The sequence below is a fragment of the Lynx rufus genome, unplaced genomic scaffold (assembly GCF_022079265.1).
Source record: "Lynx rufus isolate CCGP_SWC_20201006 ecotype Redwood Valley unplaced genomic scaffold, mLynRuf1.p SCAF_7, whole genome shotgun sequence".
Lineage (NCBI taxonomy): Eukaryota > Metazoa > Chordata > Mammalia > Carnivora > Felidae > Lynx > Lynx rufus.
This window is the reverse complement of record NW_025814889.1, coordinates 131680219-131699098: the sequence shown is the minus strand read 5'-3', so window position 1 is coordinate 131699098 and position 18880 is coordinate 131680219. Positions and strand designations below refer to the sequence as shown.

Below are 18880 nucleotides of genomic sequence, written 5' to 3'. Positions count from 1 at the left end.
TGAGCAGCAAGGGACGGACTCCATGGAAGAGGGGAAGGGAGACAGGAGGAAAACCACCCCTCTTTCCATCTCCCTTACACCCTATCCCCTAAGGGTTAACCCCCTACTCCCTCTCCCATCCCCTTCTCTCTTCCCCCGCCCAAACCCCATCTCCCTTTAATCACATCTGATACTGAGCGGCCCAGCAGGAACAAAGAGACCATTTAGAGGATCGGGGCCGAGAAAGTGACCCCGCGCTCTGGGGCGGCCGCCTGGACGCCAGCACAAAGGCGGCATTTCAGAGCTGGAATTTCAGCACCCAACTTGATTAAAGGACTCCACAGGCTTGGAGGAGGGAGGAAGGGGGTGCGAAGTCCACTGCTCCCCGGATTAACCCTTCTTCAGAGTGGCAGGCACCCCTCCCGCCCCCCGGGGACGCTCATTACTCCCACTCTGTCCACAGAGCACCCACCCAGGAGGCCCTGCCTCTTGCAGAAGTCAGGCAAGCCTGCCCCTCTTCTTCCTGGAAGGGGAGCTGACAGCAGAATGGAGGGCAAGGCTGGAATATTCAGGGAGCCAACCGTCCCCTCTATCTCTGTTGGTATCAAGATACACCCTCTTCCTGTCCCCACAAGGGAGAGGGGAAGCAACGTGATTGGTCTTACTGCAAGCTGGGTAAGCAGGGTGCAGAGAACAGGACCCAGGAGAGCCTAGGGCAGAGGAAGGGGAGCTCCAGTCCCGATTTAATGTCACACCTGGAACCCAGGAGCCCTGCTTCCCTGCCCACCATCATCCCAGTCAAGGTCTGGGAGGAGCATGGGCCCTACACAGAAGGGAAAGGACATCTTCCAGAGGTGGGGAAGGAGAGAGGATGGCGGAGGCGGACCAGAAGGCCACGGAAGGCAGTGTACAGGCGGTGACCTGGGGAGTGGGGACAGGGCTGGGACAGGGGTGGGCAGGTGTTCAGTCCTCGCTCCAGCTGCTGCCTTGCCCAGCAGGGCTCTGCCTGGGGAGGGCGGGAGATCACTGCATCCCCAAGCTTCCTGCTGGGGCACTAGCTCCTGAAAGGGGATCCGAGCCCACGATAAGAGGCTCGAGGCAGGTCCTCAGGAAACAATGGGTGGCTTGATGAGACCTGCTCTGTGATACTCCTGAGAAGGGAGAAGCCCCTGAAGCCAGTCCCCACTGGAAAGGAAATTGGGGGTTTCCGTGGCAACCAGTTCCCTGGGCACAAAGACTCGTCTGTCTGCTGGGAAGGCAGCTGAGGTGTCTCCCTGCAGCAGCCTTTGCGCTGGTGAACAGGGAGATGGAGGGAGGGATGCGGGGGATCCACAAGGAGTAAGGCCCCTGGTGCTTCTTGAGCTGACAGTCACGGGGCCACAGGAATGGGTGCACCCGCCAGGCAGCAGGGTGCTATCAGGGAAGGAGCGAGGGGGCATCACAGAGAGCTGGAGGCAGAGGGGGATGAAAGGTTGAACGGTTTATTATTTACATGTATAAAGAATGTGAAAATAGAAACTAGGATGAGGCACAGTCAGGAAGATGATTCCAGCTCAGTCGGTGATGATGAGCTCGTCTACCCCCCAGTCTTCATAGCTCCCGTCTGGCAGGTAGCGGCGAATGATGATGGGGATCTTTCGGGCCCTGTGGCAGGGAGAAGTCACAAGTATATGAGGGCTGGTGACCCGAGCTCTATAGCAGAAGGGACACGCTGTGTGCAGAATGCAAGGGGAGGGAAGTCGTAGCAGCATCCTCTTAGGACTAGGTGTGGAAAAGAAATTGCAATAAAAAGAGAGTTCCTGCGTCCCAGGGACGGTGGCTCTGGAAAGGCTCTGCCATCCGAGGGCTGAAGAGGGGAGGAGGGGAAGTGTGGAGGGATACTGGTAAGGCCAAGTGCAGCAGGAAGAGGGAGATTCTGACAGACAGGAGAGGACCCTGCCTCGTCAAAGCCCTCCCCCTTTGCCTGCCCCCTCCCACCCCCCTGCCTGGCGGGCTGACTCCAGAACAAACTAAGGACCAAGAGGAACAAGAATCTCACCTCCCAGGCAGGGGTGTGGGGCAGAGGTGTGCAGCAGAGAACCTGGGGGATACCTCGCAGGGCTCAGGAGCAGTGAACCACGATCTGGGTGACTTACTTGAGCTCTTTCATGGCGATGAGCAAGGGATCTGTCTCCCCCTCCAGCTCCACCATCACAGGGGCACACATCCTGTAGGTACAGGGACAGGTGTTGGGGGAGAAGGGCCCAGCAGGAAATCAGGGGGCTCACTTCACAGATAGGATCAGATCAGCATCCCAGTCCTCACCTAGAAAGGTCACCTTCCAGGGAGACAGGCAGGCATGGGAGGGTGGGAACGTGTTCAGGGGCACTGCCATGGTGAGGAGAAGCAAGTGGGAACCAGGAGACTGGATTTAAATTCTGCCTCCAAAGACACACCGAATTTCTCTCCAAATCTCAGTATCCTCATTTGAAAACGGGAGACAGTCCTGCCTCACCTACGACACTAAGACGTTACTAACAAGTAAAGGCTCACCAAGAACCACATGCTGTTCTCAGCTCTTTATGGGGATGACCCCATTCTGAGGTAAGTACTGCTATTATTTCCATTTTACTGATGAGGAAACTGAGGCACGGAGAGATCAGTAATCTGCCAAGATCACACAGCCATTTGAATCCCGCATGTTCCTACCCACTGTGCTGTAATGCCTCCCACTAATAAGTTAAAGATCCGTAAGTTAAAGATCCATACGCTTAAGAAAGGCAGGGCCGACCACAGACTCCTGGGCCCGGCAGCCACGGCAGAGTATTCCAGCACCAAGGAATGGCCAGGCAAAGGCTCGCTCTAACCCAACTCCTCAGGCCTGCCTCAGGGCCCAGCCGGCTCATTTTCCTTCTCTACCTCGGCAACAGCCCTCGCCGTCCTACTCTTCAGCCTCCATACGGGGCCTGCGATCAGGCACGCACCTGCCTACAACCCTCCATGGCGCCCCACGGCCATCAGCCAGAACCCAGTCTGGCTCCTGCTCGTCCTTCTCGGTGCACCTTCTCAGGCTACTTGCCTGTACTTATCCCACGTTCCCGCCTTACCACGCCCCCAAGGCTCCCTGTACACACCCTGCTGTTTCCCTTCTGCATCCTCTTGTAAGCTCTTCCTCTCCCTACAAGCCTGGGAGGGGCTCACATGTCTCCACTCTGGAAATCGTCCGCCCTGAAAATGCTCAGCGCCCTGACTCATTTGACACAAGCTTCTCGATCTCACTGTACTGTAGCTGCTTATTTGAAGTTTTCTGCATTGGACCAGAGCACCTTGTGACCCAGGGCCACATGCCCTAACAACAACTGCTCTTCAGAAGAGACTCTAAAAATGAACAGGAGGAATGCCAACTCTAGGCCTACCTCCTCTAGGAAGCCACCATTCATGATTTCAGCACAAGTTTATACTAACGGATCCCCAACCTAACAATCACCAGAATTACTAGGAGAGCATGCTAAAAACACAGGCTCGCAGCTCCTGCTCCAGACCCCCTGACTAGCAATTCTGGTGAAGGAGCCTGAGAACCTCCATTTGCAAAGCTTACCAGGCGACTCTGATCATCAGCCGGTCTGAGAGCCACCAGTTTACACAATGTAACTGACTAATCTTATTACTATTTTGATTTCTGTTACTTCCAAAAGCCCTGAAAATTTCGCAGCGGCAGGGACCAAATGTTTAACTTTCCCTATATCCCCTCTCAAGTATGTAAGTCCTTCCCTACATTTAAAGCTTTAAAAAACGTAGCAAACTGTTTTTCCTAATCTGCCTACACCTTATTTCTTTCAAGATAGGAATAATCCAAGTTCATTCATCCAGCCTTGTGCACACAATGTGCGAATCATGAGTGTGCCCTCAGGTATTACGTCTGCACCAGTGACCCCACAAACTTGGCAACGATCCTTAGGAAGTGGCTGTGTCAAACATCAGCCACCAGGTGGTGCTAAAAAACCAGAGTGAGACTTCATCCAAAAAATCCAAGAACTATTTGTTCAGCACCAACAAGCTGCAGCATCGCACGTCTGGTACTAGGGGACGAGATCCAGCCCTTGGCTGTCTGAGGGCTTACGGCTCGCTGGGAACCACCAGACGGCATCCTAACCCTTAACTGGAAGGGGCACAACAGACCCAACTAAGCTGAACCAAGCTTCTCTCCCAAAGCAAAGCAGGACACGGGTCTTGGTAGCGTGCTGAACGTCCGCCTCCAAACTTTCAAGTGCCCCACCCTGTCCACCAAACGCATGCCGATCCCCTGAACCTGTCATTCAAGGCACCGGTGACATCTTTTCCAGCCCCTTGTGCCCCTAGCTACTTGCCATTCCCCCACCACAATCCACGCTTGCCTGTCTTTCCTCGCACTGTCTCTGGCACCTGGGTCACCCTCAAAACCACCTGCCTTTCCCCATCCCTCTTGAATTCTAATCCTTTCATGAGGCTCTCCCAGTCACCCCTACAACCACTCCCTTCTCTTTCTCGTGCCTTCTGGAAAGCACTGCTCCCGTCTGCCTTGGGTTCTGGTTATTTGTGAGCCATCTCCCCCAAGGCAGCAAACACCTGGAGGACTGGGCTGGGGGGCGGGGGGGGGGGGGGTGAGGGGTGGGGGGACTGTGGCCATCTGGAATCATCTTTGCATCCCCACCGGGTGCAAGCACCCTACCTCAGTCAGCACTGAAAGACTTTAAGCTTGCATACGATCATTGTCCTTGCTTGAAAGATAATTGAGAAGTTCTTTCCGCTGGATCGTTTTTAGCCTAGACAAGCACTGCCCACTGGCATGTTCTGCAATGATGGAAACGTCCTCTATCCGCGCTCTCTGTTATGGAGTCCTAGCCACACGTGGCTACTGAGCACCTGAAATGTGGCTAATGAGACTGAAAACCTGAACTTTTGATTTCACTTAATCTTACTTAACATAAATGGCCACGTGCGGCAGGCGGCTGCCATAACTGATGGTGCAGACCCACGGGATCCTGACCCAGCGACTATCCCAACTGTCATGCTCAGTGCAGCCCTAATTCCGCCCAGACCAGCCAAGAGTACAAGCAGGCCGGGGAGAGGTCTACTGCTTTAGAGAAGGCGAGGAACAGGGTTACCCACCCATAAAACCCTGTTCGAAGTGCACATGGTGGTCATCTTTACCCCACAGGAGTAAGGGGGATAAAGCCGAGTGCTATTTGAAAACAAATGAGGGAACACACAGATTAGAATCTCCTTTAGCATCAGCACTCCACAGAGCTGACCCCAGCGTTTCTGGCCAATTCTCCACGATTCCCTACCTGATGCGCCCATCCGACCAGACACCCATCTCCCATACCAGCTTGTAAGACGTTGGGGTGGGGGTTCATTTCCTCAGCCTTGTCTCTCCCTCGGGAGGACATCCTGTTAGAGTATGCAGAGCACGTGTGTCCTCCCTCTGTTCCCGGACTCACTGCTCCGTAGGAAAGAAGAGTAACTCCCAAGAGGGAGTGTGGGAGGAAAAGCGTCCGTGGCCCAGCGTCGACAGTCCCTGCTCTCTCAAAGCCACCTGCCTACAGAGAGGGTGCTTTCAGGTCTGTTCGCCCACAGCCTTGGCAGGCAGGCTGGCTGGCCCCTGCAGACACAGGCTCCAGATGCCCACAGTGCCTATGGCCGACAGGGGGCATGTGCAGCCATCGGACATTTTCACGTTCAGATGACAGAATCACCTGTCCGCTGGCTAGTTCCTGAACCTTCTCATTCTTCTCCTGGGTTCAAACTTAGGAGAAAGGCAAGGCTGCTCTGTGCTTTCGCTCCTCTAGCCTGGCCTCTACATGGAGGGCCTCCCCACTCCTCTGGGCTGGCCACCGTCCACGTCGGGTCAAGAACCACCTTAAGCCAGACAGGTGCTGCCACAGCAGCCCTGATCCACCAGCCCACGATGGTCTATAGCTCCCTGAACTCACACTTTTTTTTCTTTGTTTTGCTTCACTAACCTAACAGGCACCCGAGTTCTGTACTTTCCTTATGTTTCTATTGGACTGTTATTTGGCTCCTCAGATGTTCACGTCCTATTTCTCCTACTGGATCACCAACTCCCTGAGGGCAGGAGTCTAGAACAGTGCCCGGCACACAGAGACAGCACCACCCTTGCTTAGCATGCGAGAGCAGGGAGAGTGTTTTCAGGTGCCGGCTGGGCCACATCAATAGCTCGGAAGCTTACTGTGGCCTGACCGACAGAAAAGATCACGAAAGGGCATATACTCACGCGATCTGGAGGGCTCGGGTGCCCAGCACACGGGCTCGCTCATACTTGGTCATATACGGTGTGGTGATTCGCTTCTGGTTGGCCTGTGGTCGCTCTCCAGAGGGGAGGATCTCGACGTTCTCCTGGCCCTCCTGGACGCCAAGACAGAAAAGAGGGAAAGTCTCAGGTGTATTTTCTGGGTTGAGGGGCAGGACGATAATGACAATGATTACAATCCCCCCTACCATTACTGCTTATCACGTGCCAGCATGCACACCTGCAGTTAGTGACACCTCCTCTAATTCTCACGATAACCTTACGTGGTGGCCATTATAGTGCCTGGCTCAGAGCATTAGCTAACTTGGTCAAAGTCTCAGACCTAGCGAAAAAGAAGAACCACGACTGGGATTCCAGAGCCAACTGCCTCATCCGGAAGAGGGAAGCAGATGGCCTGGAGATGGGGTGGCCCCAGAACATTAGCCATATGCCAAGAAGTCCTTCGGCACAGACAAGTCTCTTTAAGTAGGGGGCAAGGAATAAGCACCCCATCTTTCAGACAGGGTAACTGAATCAACAGGTCAAGTGGCTAAAAAGTCAAAGTGAAGGCAAGGATACACAGGCGCTCACGTGTATTCAACAATTACTTATGAAGGATCTGTCATGTGCCAAACATCATAATGGATGATAAGACAGCAAGTGAAGCATTTGCTGTCAAAGAATTCACAGTCAGGAGAGGAGACAAGAGTAAACAAAGCAGCAGGTGCTACAAAGGTCGGCAAGTAGACAATGAAGTTCACGAGAAGGTGGGGGGGGACATCACACTCATGCTGGGGGTTAGGAAGGCTGTCCAGAGACGAAACAAGCAACTCCAGAAGGAGTAGGAGCTGCCAAGCCAACGAGAAACAGAAGGGCAGTCCAGGTAGGCTGAGTGGCAGGCACAAAAGCACAGCGGTGGGAGACAATGAATGAGTTGTGAAGTATGATTGGAGCAAAAGGTGTGCAAAGGGTTTTAGGCAGGAGAATAAATTCTATAATAAATAAAGAATTAGGGGCGCCTGGCTAGTTCAGTGGATACAGCATGTGAGTCTTGATCTCGAGGTTATGAGCTCGAGCCTCGTGTTGGGTGTAGAGATTACTAAAATAAACAACAAAAAAAGAATTAAATCAACAAATATTTATTGAGTGCTTACTACGTGTCAGTGTTCTAAGTGCCTGAAATAGAAGAGTGAGACAGATAAAAATTCTTTCCCCTATAGAGCTTGTATTACAAGAGATAAGAAAATTAACAAATAACATACGTGGTATAAAAACTAAAGAGGGGCGCCCGGGTGACTCAGTCAGTTAAGCATCTGACTCTCGATTTCAGCTCAGGTCATGATCTCACGGTTCAGGGGATCGAGCTTTGTGTGAGCTCTGCACTGACAGCATGGAGCCTGCTTGGGATTCTCTCCCCCGCCCCCCCCGCCCCAAGTAGATAAATATACTTAAAAAAAAAAGTAAAGGTATCCCTACAGATGCTCTGTCGAGCATATCCTGTAGAGGGTAAGGGCAGAAGCAGACCATAGAGGAAGACGAGTAGTAAGCAATCAGGTAGGCAGGTAAGAGAAACTGTGGCAGCAGAATGGCCAATCCAGCAGAGTGGTGGGAGACTGACGGCAGGAAGAGCAGTAACACATTTCCGCAGCAAAGTGAGTGAAGCGGAATAAAGACCTCAGCCAGGCTGAAGCACTGAGAATGGAGAAACAGCAACAGGGCTGGACCATGTGTAGGAGGCAAAATCAACCAAATAGGGATGGTAGGGGACCAGGACAGGGGAGGACGTTTCTGACTCAGCGAACAGGTACCCGAGAGTGCCGTGCAGAAGAAAGAGAAAATCCAAAAATGGGGGCTTCGGCTTCCAAGCCTAAAATAATTGAGGGATCACTCCCTTTCCAGGAGCTATAAAGCACTTCCTCCATCAGTCACGGCACAGAAAGCCCAATGTCATTCATGAAATTCGTAACCCGTCCACCTGGTGACACAAGTCAGAAACCTGGGGGTCACCCCTGTCACCTCCCACTTTCTTAGTTCCATCTCCAATCCACCAAAAATACCTCTTTTGTCCATTTTCTTATCACTTACATTACCAGCACCCAAGTCCAAGCCACGGGTCTCTCGCCTAGATGGAGAGACCCTCAAGGTCTCTGTCTTTAACTCCCGCTCCTCCCCAACTCACTCGTCACTCTGACGCCAGAATGCCCTTTCTAAAGTGTACACGGGATAGTGCCACTCCCCGGCTCAACACTTGTCGGTGGGAGCGCCTGGCTGGCTCAGTCCGTAGAGAGTACAACTCTTGATCTCAAGGTTGTGGGTTTGAGCCCCACAGCCCCACACTGGGTGTAGGGATTACTTTAAAAAAATAAATCTAAAAATATTTAAAAAAACCACAACACGTGGTGGCTTCTAAGTGCCTTTAGGCTATAAAATCCTGCCTGATGTGGGCCCTTACCTCTCCAGCTTTATCCCAGATCACTCTCCCCAGGGCTCCTTAAGTAAACCCTGCCCATAGGGCACCTAACACATAACAAACAATCAACACACGCTTGCTGAATGAATGAAGGTGATATTTCACGCATCAGTAAACCGACTGCCCCCAAAGCCACAGGCTATGGCCCACCCTGTAGGACTTTTCCTCCACCCAGGACTGGAACACTGCTCACTCTAACTGGGGGTGCTTGTGGCAGGGGATGTGACCCGCAAGAGGCAGATTCATTCAGGCGATTATCACTGGCCGGGTTATTTGGCAGCTTGGACTGCAGAAAAGGGGAGTCCACAGCTAAATACTGACCTCCTCGGCATTCTCCAAGTCACCCAGCCCCTCATCCTCCTCCACATCATCAAAGTCGTCACCATCAAAACTGTACAAGAAGAAGAGGGCAGTTAGTTGGAGCATCACTTACTAGAATCAAAGGCAGCAGAGGGGCGCCTGGGTCGCTCAGTCGGTTAAGCATCCGACTTCGACTCAGGTCATGATCTCACGGCTTGTGAGGTCAAGCCCTGCATCAGGCTCTGTGATGACAGCTCAGAGCCTGGAGCCTGCTTCAGATCTTGTTTGTCTGTCTGTCTGTCTGTCTCTCTCTCTCTCCCCCTCCCCCGCTCAGACTCTGTCTCTCAAAAATAAATAAATGTTAAAAAAAAATTTTTTAAAGACAGCAGATACCCGTATCTCACTCAGTATGTAGAATTGACTCAGTAAATAACTACTTAATGAGTGAATCAAACTTCTTTTCCATTTTACTTCCATCCTTACCCCCATCAGCCCCCAAATTTCGCTAGGACTCACTCATCATCACTGTTTCTCTACTGGATCATTCCCATCAACATATAAACATGTAGTTAGTTTCCCATCTTAAAAAATAAACAAAACTTATTTCGCTTGTACCCCCCACCGAGCCCTATGTCCATGCTCCTCTTGGGAGCCAAATTCATGAAAGCTGTCCCTCTTCTGTCTCCAGTTGTGTCATAATCTCATGCCAGCAAGGCTTTTACCTCCACAGTTCTAGCAAAACCAGCCTTCTCAAGTTCATTAATGGCTGCCACGTTGCTAAATCCAATGGACAAGTCTTGTTCTCCTTTAGCTGAATCTCTCAGTTGGCACACCAGACCACCTCCCCCCACACACACACACACTCCCCAGCTCAATACTCTGCCCTCACTTAACTACAAGGACACCTCTCTCTTGGGGTTCCCCCACCTCACTGGCTGTCCCATCTCAGTCTCCTATGCTGGTTTCCCCCTCTCTTCCCCACAGGCACTCAATGCTGGAATGCCCTAACAGTCCCCAGCCATCTCTTCTTCTCTACCGACACTCCCCTGAGGTTTTCACCTGATTCTTAGTTTTGACTAAATACAGTATACTCTATTTCATATACACACTGCTGATGACTCCACTATTTTCATCTTCGTAAGACGCATCTCCTCCGACCCCACGTATCAGGAAATCTTTGGGCTCTACCTTCAACATCGATCCAGAATTCAACACCACCTGCCGTCACCACCTCTCCTAGTGCCACCCCAGTCCAAGCCACGACCTTCTCACCGAGATTCCTGCAACCCTTCCAGACCTTTACCACCCCCCGAGTCTCGCCAGACTCTCCCCTGGACTCCTTCTCTACTACGTACGTCTACCACGTACTCTCACACGACCCTGCATTATCTGTTTGTGGGCCTGTCCCCTCTTCTAGAAAGGGCGCCCCCGGGGACGAGAGACTATGTCTAGTTCACCTCAATACTCTCATTACAAGACACGGAGCCCGGCTCGCTGGAAGTCGGCTGAAAGACCTTTCTCACTGCTCCTCGAGCCGGGCCTCTGGATGGATCTTTCCTCCCGGCCCCCCGCCCTTCTCCCCCGCAGCTCCGCGGGCCCACTCAGCACCCGCAGTCCCCTCAAGACACTGCCCCTCGAGCCTGGCTCCTCGGCCTCCTTCGACCCAGGCTCCCGCTTCACCCGCCCCTTCCCAAGCTCCCGCACTCACTTGTCCTCGTTATCTGACATGACGCCGGCGCCGCAGCGACCCCACTCCGCGCCAGGGACCCGCGCGGACACCCGAAAACAGCGCGCCTCCGCCTCGAGCGGCGCCACGCGTACTCTGCGCCTGCGCCGTGACCCAGAGGCAAGTATTTCCGGTAGGCAGGCCGAAGCCGTAACTGTGCGCACGCGCCGGGAGGCGTGTGCCCGTTCCCATGGTAGCCGGAGCCGCTGGGGGCGGGCTCTAGTCGCTGAGGTCCGGAGGGTTTCGCGCGGGGTCCAGGCGCCGCACAACCGCCGCGAGGCCGTGGTTACGGTCTCCCGAGCCCAGCTGCTCCCTGTGGGGAGGAGGCACCAGCGGGGTCTTACTTTAGGGTGAGGTTTCCATTTTGGTTTATCCCCCAACGGGCTCTGTCCGGACCACGGCTTATCCTAACCTCCCCTTTCCGCCAGAGAGGGTTTGTTTCCCTGCCACAGGCGTCGGGTCAGGATGAGGTCTCCGTTCATGTGTGAGGATCTGCCTGTGTATCTGTTCGGGGTGGGGGGGGGGGGGAAGGGCACTATCGCGATACTGACGGCAACGAGTCACGTTTTTGCTGAGACTCGACCCCCCACTCCCGGACTTTGGGTGGCGTCGAGGAGGTTGGGGGCGCGGGAGCAGAAATTGGGCCTGGGAGACAGGGGTTGTCATTGCGTTTTTCCCTCCTCAGGGCCCTTCCATGGCTTCCCAGGAAAGGGTGGAGGCAGTGACCAAAGGAACAGGGTTCTGGCGCTGCTCCAAGCCAGCCACTTACACCCCCGGGACCTGCCAGCTGCTCAGAGGTCAGTGTGTTTAAAGGACCGGAGAAGAGTGCTGGTAGCAGGTACCCTCTGTAACTCAGTTATCCCTTACATGATCTGTGCTTAGCAATTGCTACTTTTATTTTACAGATAAGAAGCCTGGGGTTCAGAAAGGTTTGGGGATCCTACAACTTGCAAGTGGCCAAAAGTCAAAGAAATAAGAATTTTGAAGTGATTAACTCCCGCGCGTCCCTTAGATCACGCTTTCAATTTCCCCAGGGAAGCCTGATCTCCTCCCCACCCGCCACCACAGTGGAACCGACAGTTCCGTGCTTTCACACTACCAAATACCCTGTCCCTCAATGGACAACACAACCTGGAGTCAGATATTTAGTTGTCTCCCACTGAATTAATATCCACCTACCCCTCTAGATCACGAACTCCATTAGGGCAGGGATTGTGCCTGTTTGGGCTCAACGATTGTAGCTCCAGCACCTGGCACATGCTTAATAAAATACTGTCCATTGGTTCACTCACTCAACAACAACAAAAAAATTTTAAACCTGCTTAATGTGCTTTAGACATTGTTCTAAGTGCCAGAGACACAGCAGTTAAAAAGAAAAGAAGAAAAAAATGGAGCGCTTGGGTGGCTCAGTCAGTTAAGCGTCCGACTTCGGCTCAGGTCATGATCTCACGGTCCGTGAGTTCGAGCCCCGCGTCGGGCTCTGTGCTGACAGCTCGGAGCCTGGAGCCTGTTTCGGAATCTGTGTCTCCCTCTCTCTCTCTGACCCTCCCCCATTCATGCTCTGTCTCTCTCTGTCTCAAAAATAAATAAGCGTTAAAAAAAATTTAAATTAATAATAAAAGAAATGAAAAGAAAAAAAAACAGCGAAAAATCTTGCTCTCTCATGAGCTCATATTCTAGTAGGAGTGACAGTAAGTATATAGAATTTCAATGATAGTAAGTGTTACAGAAAAAACAATGAAGCAGGAAAGGGAGGGAAGGAGTACTGAGGTGCGGAATGGGGTTAGGAGGGGATACAATTTTACACTAGAATAAGGTGAGATGAAGGGCTGTGTCTGCCGTCCGGGAGACCTCATAGCGGTGCTTTACCTTTGCAGTGATGATGAAGGAATCCAAACTGACAAACTTCCAACAGCGACACATCATGGACACCATGAAAAGTAAGAGGCAATCCACAGAGGCTTCCTGGGCGGAGGGACTCTGGACCACACTTTTAATGCTCCTCCATATTCAGGGGTTGGGGATCTCGTTTAAAAGGACCAGGGGCACCTGGGTGGCTCAGTGGGTTGAGCGCCTGACTTCGGCTCAGGTCATGATCTCACGGTTCACGAGTTCAAGCCCCACATCAGACTTACTGCTGTCAGCGCAGAGCCCCCTTCAGAGCCTCTGTCCCTCTCTCTCTGCCCCTTCCCTGCTTGGGCTCTCAGAAAGAAAAAAATCTCTTAAAGACCACGAAAAGGGTTACCTGGGTGACTAGGTTGGTTAAGCGACTGACTCTTGGTTTCAGCTCAGGTCCATCAGGCACCACGCTGATAGCCTGGAGTCTGCTTGGGATTCTCTCTCTCCCTCCCTCTCTCTGCCCCTCCCTGGCTCGCTTGCTCACTCTCGCTCTCTCTCTCTCTCTCAAAATAAATAAATAAGCTTTTAAAAATTCTATTAAAAAAAAAAAAAGACCAAAAAAATTGAATAGTATTTTTGACCCTTGCTCCTGGGGAATTGATCGTTCAGGGCCTTTGTTTCTTTCTGGGACACGGGTCCTAGCACAACAACAAGCCCTTGCCATCTGTCTCCAGCCATCCTTCCAAGAGATCACAGCCCAGCTGAGACATCCTGCCCGACCAAAATAGTCTCCACGTGGTCATGTCTGCAGTCTGTTACACACATACCGTATGAGCTCTCCAGAGGAAAGGACTGTGTGTCTTACTCCTACTTTTATTCATTCACAGCTTAGCTAGTAGAAGCAAGACAAGTGGCAGGATTCCAACATAGGAGGAGTATGCAAAGGCCTCCCACCGCTCACCTCTGACTGCCCATTGTATTAGTTATTTTTAAGGAAAACAACAAAGTGTAAGTACATGGGCACGGTAGCAAGGTGCGCCCTGAGATCTTGAAAACTACCCTGCTTTCTGAGGTCTCACCGAATCAGCATTTAATGGATCGGAACAGAGACCTGTGAAGTTGCCTCTGAGAGAGAGAACGTCAGAACCTTCTCTATTGAATCTACCAGAAGTGATTGCCTTACGTACGGAAGAGGGTGCCTGTGGGAGGGCACCTGAGCAGCCACAGAAGCGAAGGGAAGAGAGTGTCAGAGAGGCGAATATTAGCAGTGCCGCTCCAGCAGTGGCCAGGGGACTTATTGGGGACAAGGACAGCCCAGGCTGTCAGAGCCTGGTGCCTTCATACATCTGCATCATGTAACTCTATCTCCGCACTCAGCAATCCACTAATAATCTGGTGGCCCCTCTAGCAGGACTGCAAAGAGAATGTGCTAGAAATTCCAATAAATTCCAGGAAACGAAGGACTGTGTCCGCCTTGTTCACCGCAGGACCCCCAGCACCTAGGTGCTCGATATTTACTGAAGGACTGATTTCATTAGGCAAGTAACTGGTTTGCCTGACAGTTTTACTCTGCTAAGTTTTCTTTTTAAAAACTTGTCTCCAGACATTCATTTGTGTTGGGTCTGCTTTCTTCTGGAATCCCGTCTCGTTTTCTCTCCTCTTAACCAAATCCTACTTGTGTTGAGGCTTCATTCAAATTCTGTTGCTAGCCACAAATTCCTCTCCTTCACCTGACCTCCCAGAATTACTCAGGCCATAATCATCTGCTGAGGGTAGGCCGGCGGATGGGACGGCACACCGCACCGGACAGGCGGAAGGAGGGAGCGGAGGGAGCAGGAGGGACATTCTGGGAAGCACGGTGTCTCTCCAGAGAAGAGCAGGAAGGCCATGGTGTGGCTCTAGGTAGAGGGTATGAGAAGGGGCTCGTTTGTGGGGAAAAATGGCAACTCCATCTTCCAGGCCTATGGGACAGACACCTCAGAATCATCCCTGACTCCTTCTCGTCTTTCTCCCCGACCCCACATCCAACCTATCAGCGTGGGTCTGCTTGACCTTCAAACCATATCCTGACTCTGACCACCTCTGCCCCGGGCCCCCCCACACGGTACTTTCAGCAGCAACCAAAGGGTCATGTGACTCCTCTGCTCCAAACCCTCCGATGGTTTCCCACCTCAAAGTAAAAGCCAGTTGATTTTGGCTCAGGTCACGATCTCACGGTTCGTGAGCTCGAGCCCAGAGGCGGGCTCTGCGCTGACAGCACGGAGCCTGCTTGGGATTCTCTCCCGTCTCCCTTCCTCTCTGCCTCTCCCCTGCTCTCATGTGCTCACTCTCTCTCAAAAAGAAGTCAACATTAAAAATAAACAAACATTAAAAAAGAAAAAGTAAAAGCTGGTCTTTCCGGAGGCCTGCCGGTCCCTGAACTTCTCTTGCCCTCCCTGACCTCTGACCTCTGCTCCCACTATACTCCTGCCTCGCTCACTCCATTCCTGGCCCCCTAGCCTCTGGCTGTTGCTCAGACATTCCGGGCGCGTGACCACCTCCCGGCCTCTGCTCCAGCTGTTCTTTCTGCCCGAAATGCTCTTCCCCAAAATATCTGCACGACAGAGCAACTCACCATTTTGGGGGCTGACCTCATCATGAGGCCTTCCCTGCCTCCCCTCTTTAAAATTGTAAATTCTGCTCTGACCTCCTCTGTTCCATCCCTGTACCGTCACTAACCAACCATGTATTTTACTTACTCATCATCCACACTCCTCCGACCCCAAATGTAAGTGCCATGAGGGGACTTTGTCTTACTTACCACTTTACCCCCAGTGTCCTAGGCCCGGCACAGAGCAGATACTCAGTACGTATTTGCTGGGTGGGTGATAGAAGGCTGGAAAAGGTGGAAGTGGTAGATGGGGGGCCAGATCAAAACAATGCAGGGGAGGGGCTGCTCCGAGCTGGGCTTTGGGGCAATTGAGAGCAGGGGCCAGTCAACCAGGTAGGAGGTGATACACTTGGCTGGCCTGGAGGGGGGATCCCCAGATCTGGGCCGAGACAGCAGGGAAGGACAGTCAGGGAGACTGGTGTGTATCACCATCGGAACCATCCCTCCCTGCCTAGAGACCAAGCAGTTTTTAGGAATCCGCCTATAGAAATAAAAGCAGCAGTCTAGAAGCTTGATGCACAAGAATGTTTATTGCAGCATTGTTTGAAGTAGCAGGAAAAAAAAGAAAAGGAAACAGCCTGAGTTTCTGAAATTAAAAGACTAGCTGAATAAATAATGTATCCATTCTACGAACTAGTATATAGCTATAAAAAATAAGTTCTGTATAAATGAAGTGATCTGGAAAACTGTCCATGATCAATTGTTAAGTGAAGAGCCAATTACTGAATATAATACAGTATGGTCCAGTGTTTGAAAAACGAAGCTCATATATGCACACATATCTTTGAACATGTTTGTATTAACATCAAAAAGTTTGGAACGAGACCACCAGATTATAACAGTTGCTCGTTATGGGGTAGGGGTGGGGGACTGGAGGGGAGAAGGGAAGACTTCTACACTGTTAAACTGCTTGTAACAGACAGGTATGACTTTTATAAATTAAAAAAAAAAAAAAAAAGCCAGGTGGGTCCCCCTCCACCTCGAACCTTCCTTTCCCAGGAGGAGACACTCTGCCCCTCCAGTGCAGCCCAACATCCAGCCAGAGGGTCTTGCCTCCCAAACAGCCGGCCTCGGCCATCTACCTGCCTCCCATCCTGGTGGCCCGGCCCCACCTCCGGCCTGCCAGTGTGTGCCAAGCCGGCGGGGCCTATAGCCGGGAACCATTCAAGCCTCAAGCCACCCGTAAGTGAGAGGGCCTCGAGAGCCCCTCTTCCACCTCCCTCCCCGAGGGGGCCGGGGGCCAAGCGGCCCGTAGGGCAGGGCAAGTTGTCTGACCAAATTCTCTCACTGTTTGTACTAATGTACTTGAGCCTGGGCACCTGTTAGCTTGGGGGTGTTCAGGGTGTAGAGGAAACCGGTGAACTGGTCCTTTTTCATTTTTTTTAGAATTCTGTAATGATTAACTAGAGTCCACCAGTCCCTGACGAGTGTTTGGCTGTCAGATCTCAGGGCCCCTGCTCTCTTAAGGTCACACAGTCCCACACAGTAGGCACGCCAACCTACCTCCTGGAGCCTTTTGCCTCGCTCCCTGCCTGGCATCCGGTGTAGCTCTTGGCCCAGACCTGCCGACAGCTCCACGTGGCCTCTACACGCAGGCCGCCTCCACGGCGACCACAGTTTTCTTAGCCTCGCTCTGCACCAGACCGTGTGGGTTCTGACCTTAGTTCTTTCGGCCCTTCCCCCTCCTGCCTGTCTGGACAGGACAAACTCAGGGGTTCCCGGGGTTCAAGGCGCCGGGACCCCGGAACAAGCATGCCCAACCAGGAGCTCAGACCACGAGTGGGGTGCCTCGCCTGCCTTAACTAGGCCATTTCTGGGCCCTGTAGGAGATCTGGAGAAAGAGAAGCGAAGACTCCAAAACATTTTTGCCACCGGGAAGGACTCCGAGGAACGGAAAAGGAAGCCCCCTCCGGTGCGACAGGAGGACCCAGCCCCTGAGCTGGACCGGTTTGAAGAATGTAAGCCACCGATGGGCCACCTAGGCCGGGAAGGTGGGCAGAGGGGTCCACAATCAGGGGGGATGGAGAGTAACCCTGAGGGCCAACGAGTGGGGAACACGGACCGCAGAAACGCTTCCTCTCCCCAAGGGAGCAACCCGTTGTCCCCGCCACCCCTCCCGGGAGCCTGGCGGCCCCCCTTGCCCTATACACTGACGGCCCTTCTCCCCTGTCCAGTGGTAAAGGAAATCCAGGACAGGAAAGAATTCCTGGCTGACATGGAGGCGCTGGGACAGGGCAGACAGTACCGAGGGATCATCCTTGCGGAGATCTCCCAGGTAGAAGCCACAGGGAAGGGGGGGGGGGAGGGTCTGCCGTGCGTGCGCAGCATGAGACGTGAGTGGACAGGGCACCCGTCGCCCAGGTTTGGGGCTCCTCAGGTCCTGGCCCTGAATCCCAGCTTTCCCCGATGCCCTTTGCAGAAACTGCGGGAAATGGAAGACATTGACCACAAGAGGAGTGAGGAACTTAGGAAGGCTCTTGCCAACCCTTGATCTGCCTCCAGAGACAGGAGCAGAGTAGCCCAACCTGGACCACTGGAGCCCCACCCCATCGCCAAGCAGGCTCCCCCGCGCCCCCCCCCCCCCATCAGCTCACCTACCCTGGCCTTCAGCCACGTCAGATGGCCACACGGCACTGCCCTGGCCCGGGGAACCCTGGGCACACGCAGCACCCTAGAAAATGGCCCAATCTCTGAGAATGAGCTGATTCGCCTCAAGGCTCTGCGCAGGGAGCCTGGGTCGGCTGAGCCACTGAGACCGACAGTCAGAGTCACAGACATGCCCAGCACACACCACACACATAAGCACACATGACTTGGAGTCTTTTCTCGGGGAAAGAGCCCACATACAGTGAAGGCGAGGCCCAATCGCACCCTCTTGGCCACGTGTCAGAGGGCATCCCACGGGCCCCTTCCTCCCCACCCAGCACCCCCTGTGTGCCCTACGCATTTGCTTTTCAGAACCCAGGAATGAATGGGAGTCCTTTCGACCTACCTGTCTTAGGACCTATTTATTTGACTTCTTACAGCCTCGGGCAAATGTTTAACGACTACCATTAACTGGCCAGTAAGACACCTCTACCCTAGGTCATCACACACACTGTTTTGTTTTCAGAGGGAAGGCTTATGTGTTCAAGGAGTTAGGACTTTTCAAGCCCGGATGGTTTTTAGCCATTTGCACGTCTCAAGTGGAAATGAGAACCAACGCCTCTTGAACGCCCCATGGCCGGGCACCATGGCAGGTGCTGAATTTCACTTGGTCCGTTTGCTCAATAAAGCCCTGGGACAGCTTGCTACCCACTGTGTGAAATCTGAGGCTCCCCAGGACACCGTAACCAAGGTCATTCAACTCAAGTAGCCCACTAAGGGTTAGAAGTTAGTTCTCGGTCTTTCCGCTAAACCCGCGGCCCACAGAGACACAAGGGTGGGAGACAGTTAGACCAAAAGAGCCCGGCTTTGGAGCTCCGATCCCAGCCTGTGCTCTGCGAGCCTGGGCAGCACCCCAGACTCCGCTCCAACTGCTCATCGACGAAGCCCTGCCTCAGAGGGCTACGGAGACCTCCGACCACAAGAACAGCCCCCCAGGCCTGGCACACAGCACATGGACGTCCCCATTTCTTCTCACAGCCACGAGCCCTACATTCTCCGGTA

General features: G+C 53.0%; 2 protein-coding genes across 2 annotated transcripts; one reads left to right on the top strand and one right to left on the bottom strand.

The window, feature by feature from the left end:
* Positions 1-1446: 1446 nt before the first annotated feature.
* On the bottom strand, positions 1447-10839 carry POLR2F (RNA polymerase II, I and III subunit F). Its single transcript, XM_047066875.1, has 5 exons — positions 10726-10839; positions 9039-9108; positions 6233-6363; positions 2115-2186; positions 1447-1623 (listed from the first exon to the last, which is right to left on the bottom strand). Exons 1-5 carry the CDS (start codon positions 10743-10745, stop codon positions 1533-1535), a joined length of 384 nt encoding a protein of 127 aa, XP_046922831.1. The 5' UTR covers positions 10746-10839; the 3' UTR covers positions 1447-1532.
* Positions 10840-11437: 598 nt separating this feature from the next.
* Positions 11438-18383, top strand: CUNH22orf23 (chromosome unknown C22orf23 homolog). The gene is made up of 6 exons (XM_047065396.1): positions 11438-11540; positions 12621-12683; positions 16232-16414; positions 17059-17190; positions 17407-17507; positions 17652-18383. The coding sequence occupies exons 1-6, from the start codon at positions 11438-11440 to the stop codon at positions 17721-17723; spliced, it is 654 nt and encodes a 217-aa protein (XP_046921352.1). The 3' UTR covers positions 17724-18383.
* The last annotated feature ends 497 nt before the right edge of the window (positions 18384-18880 follow it).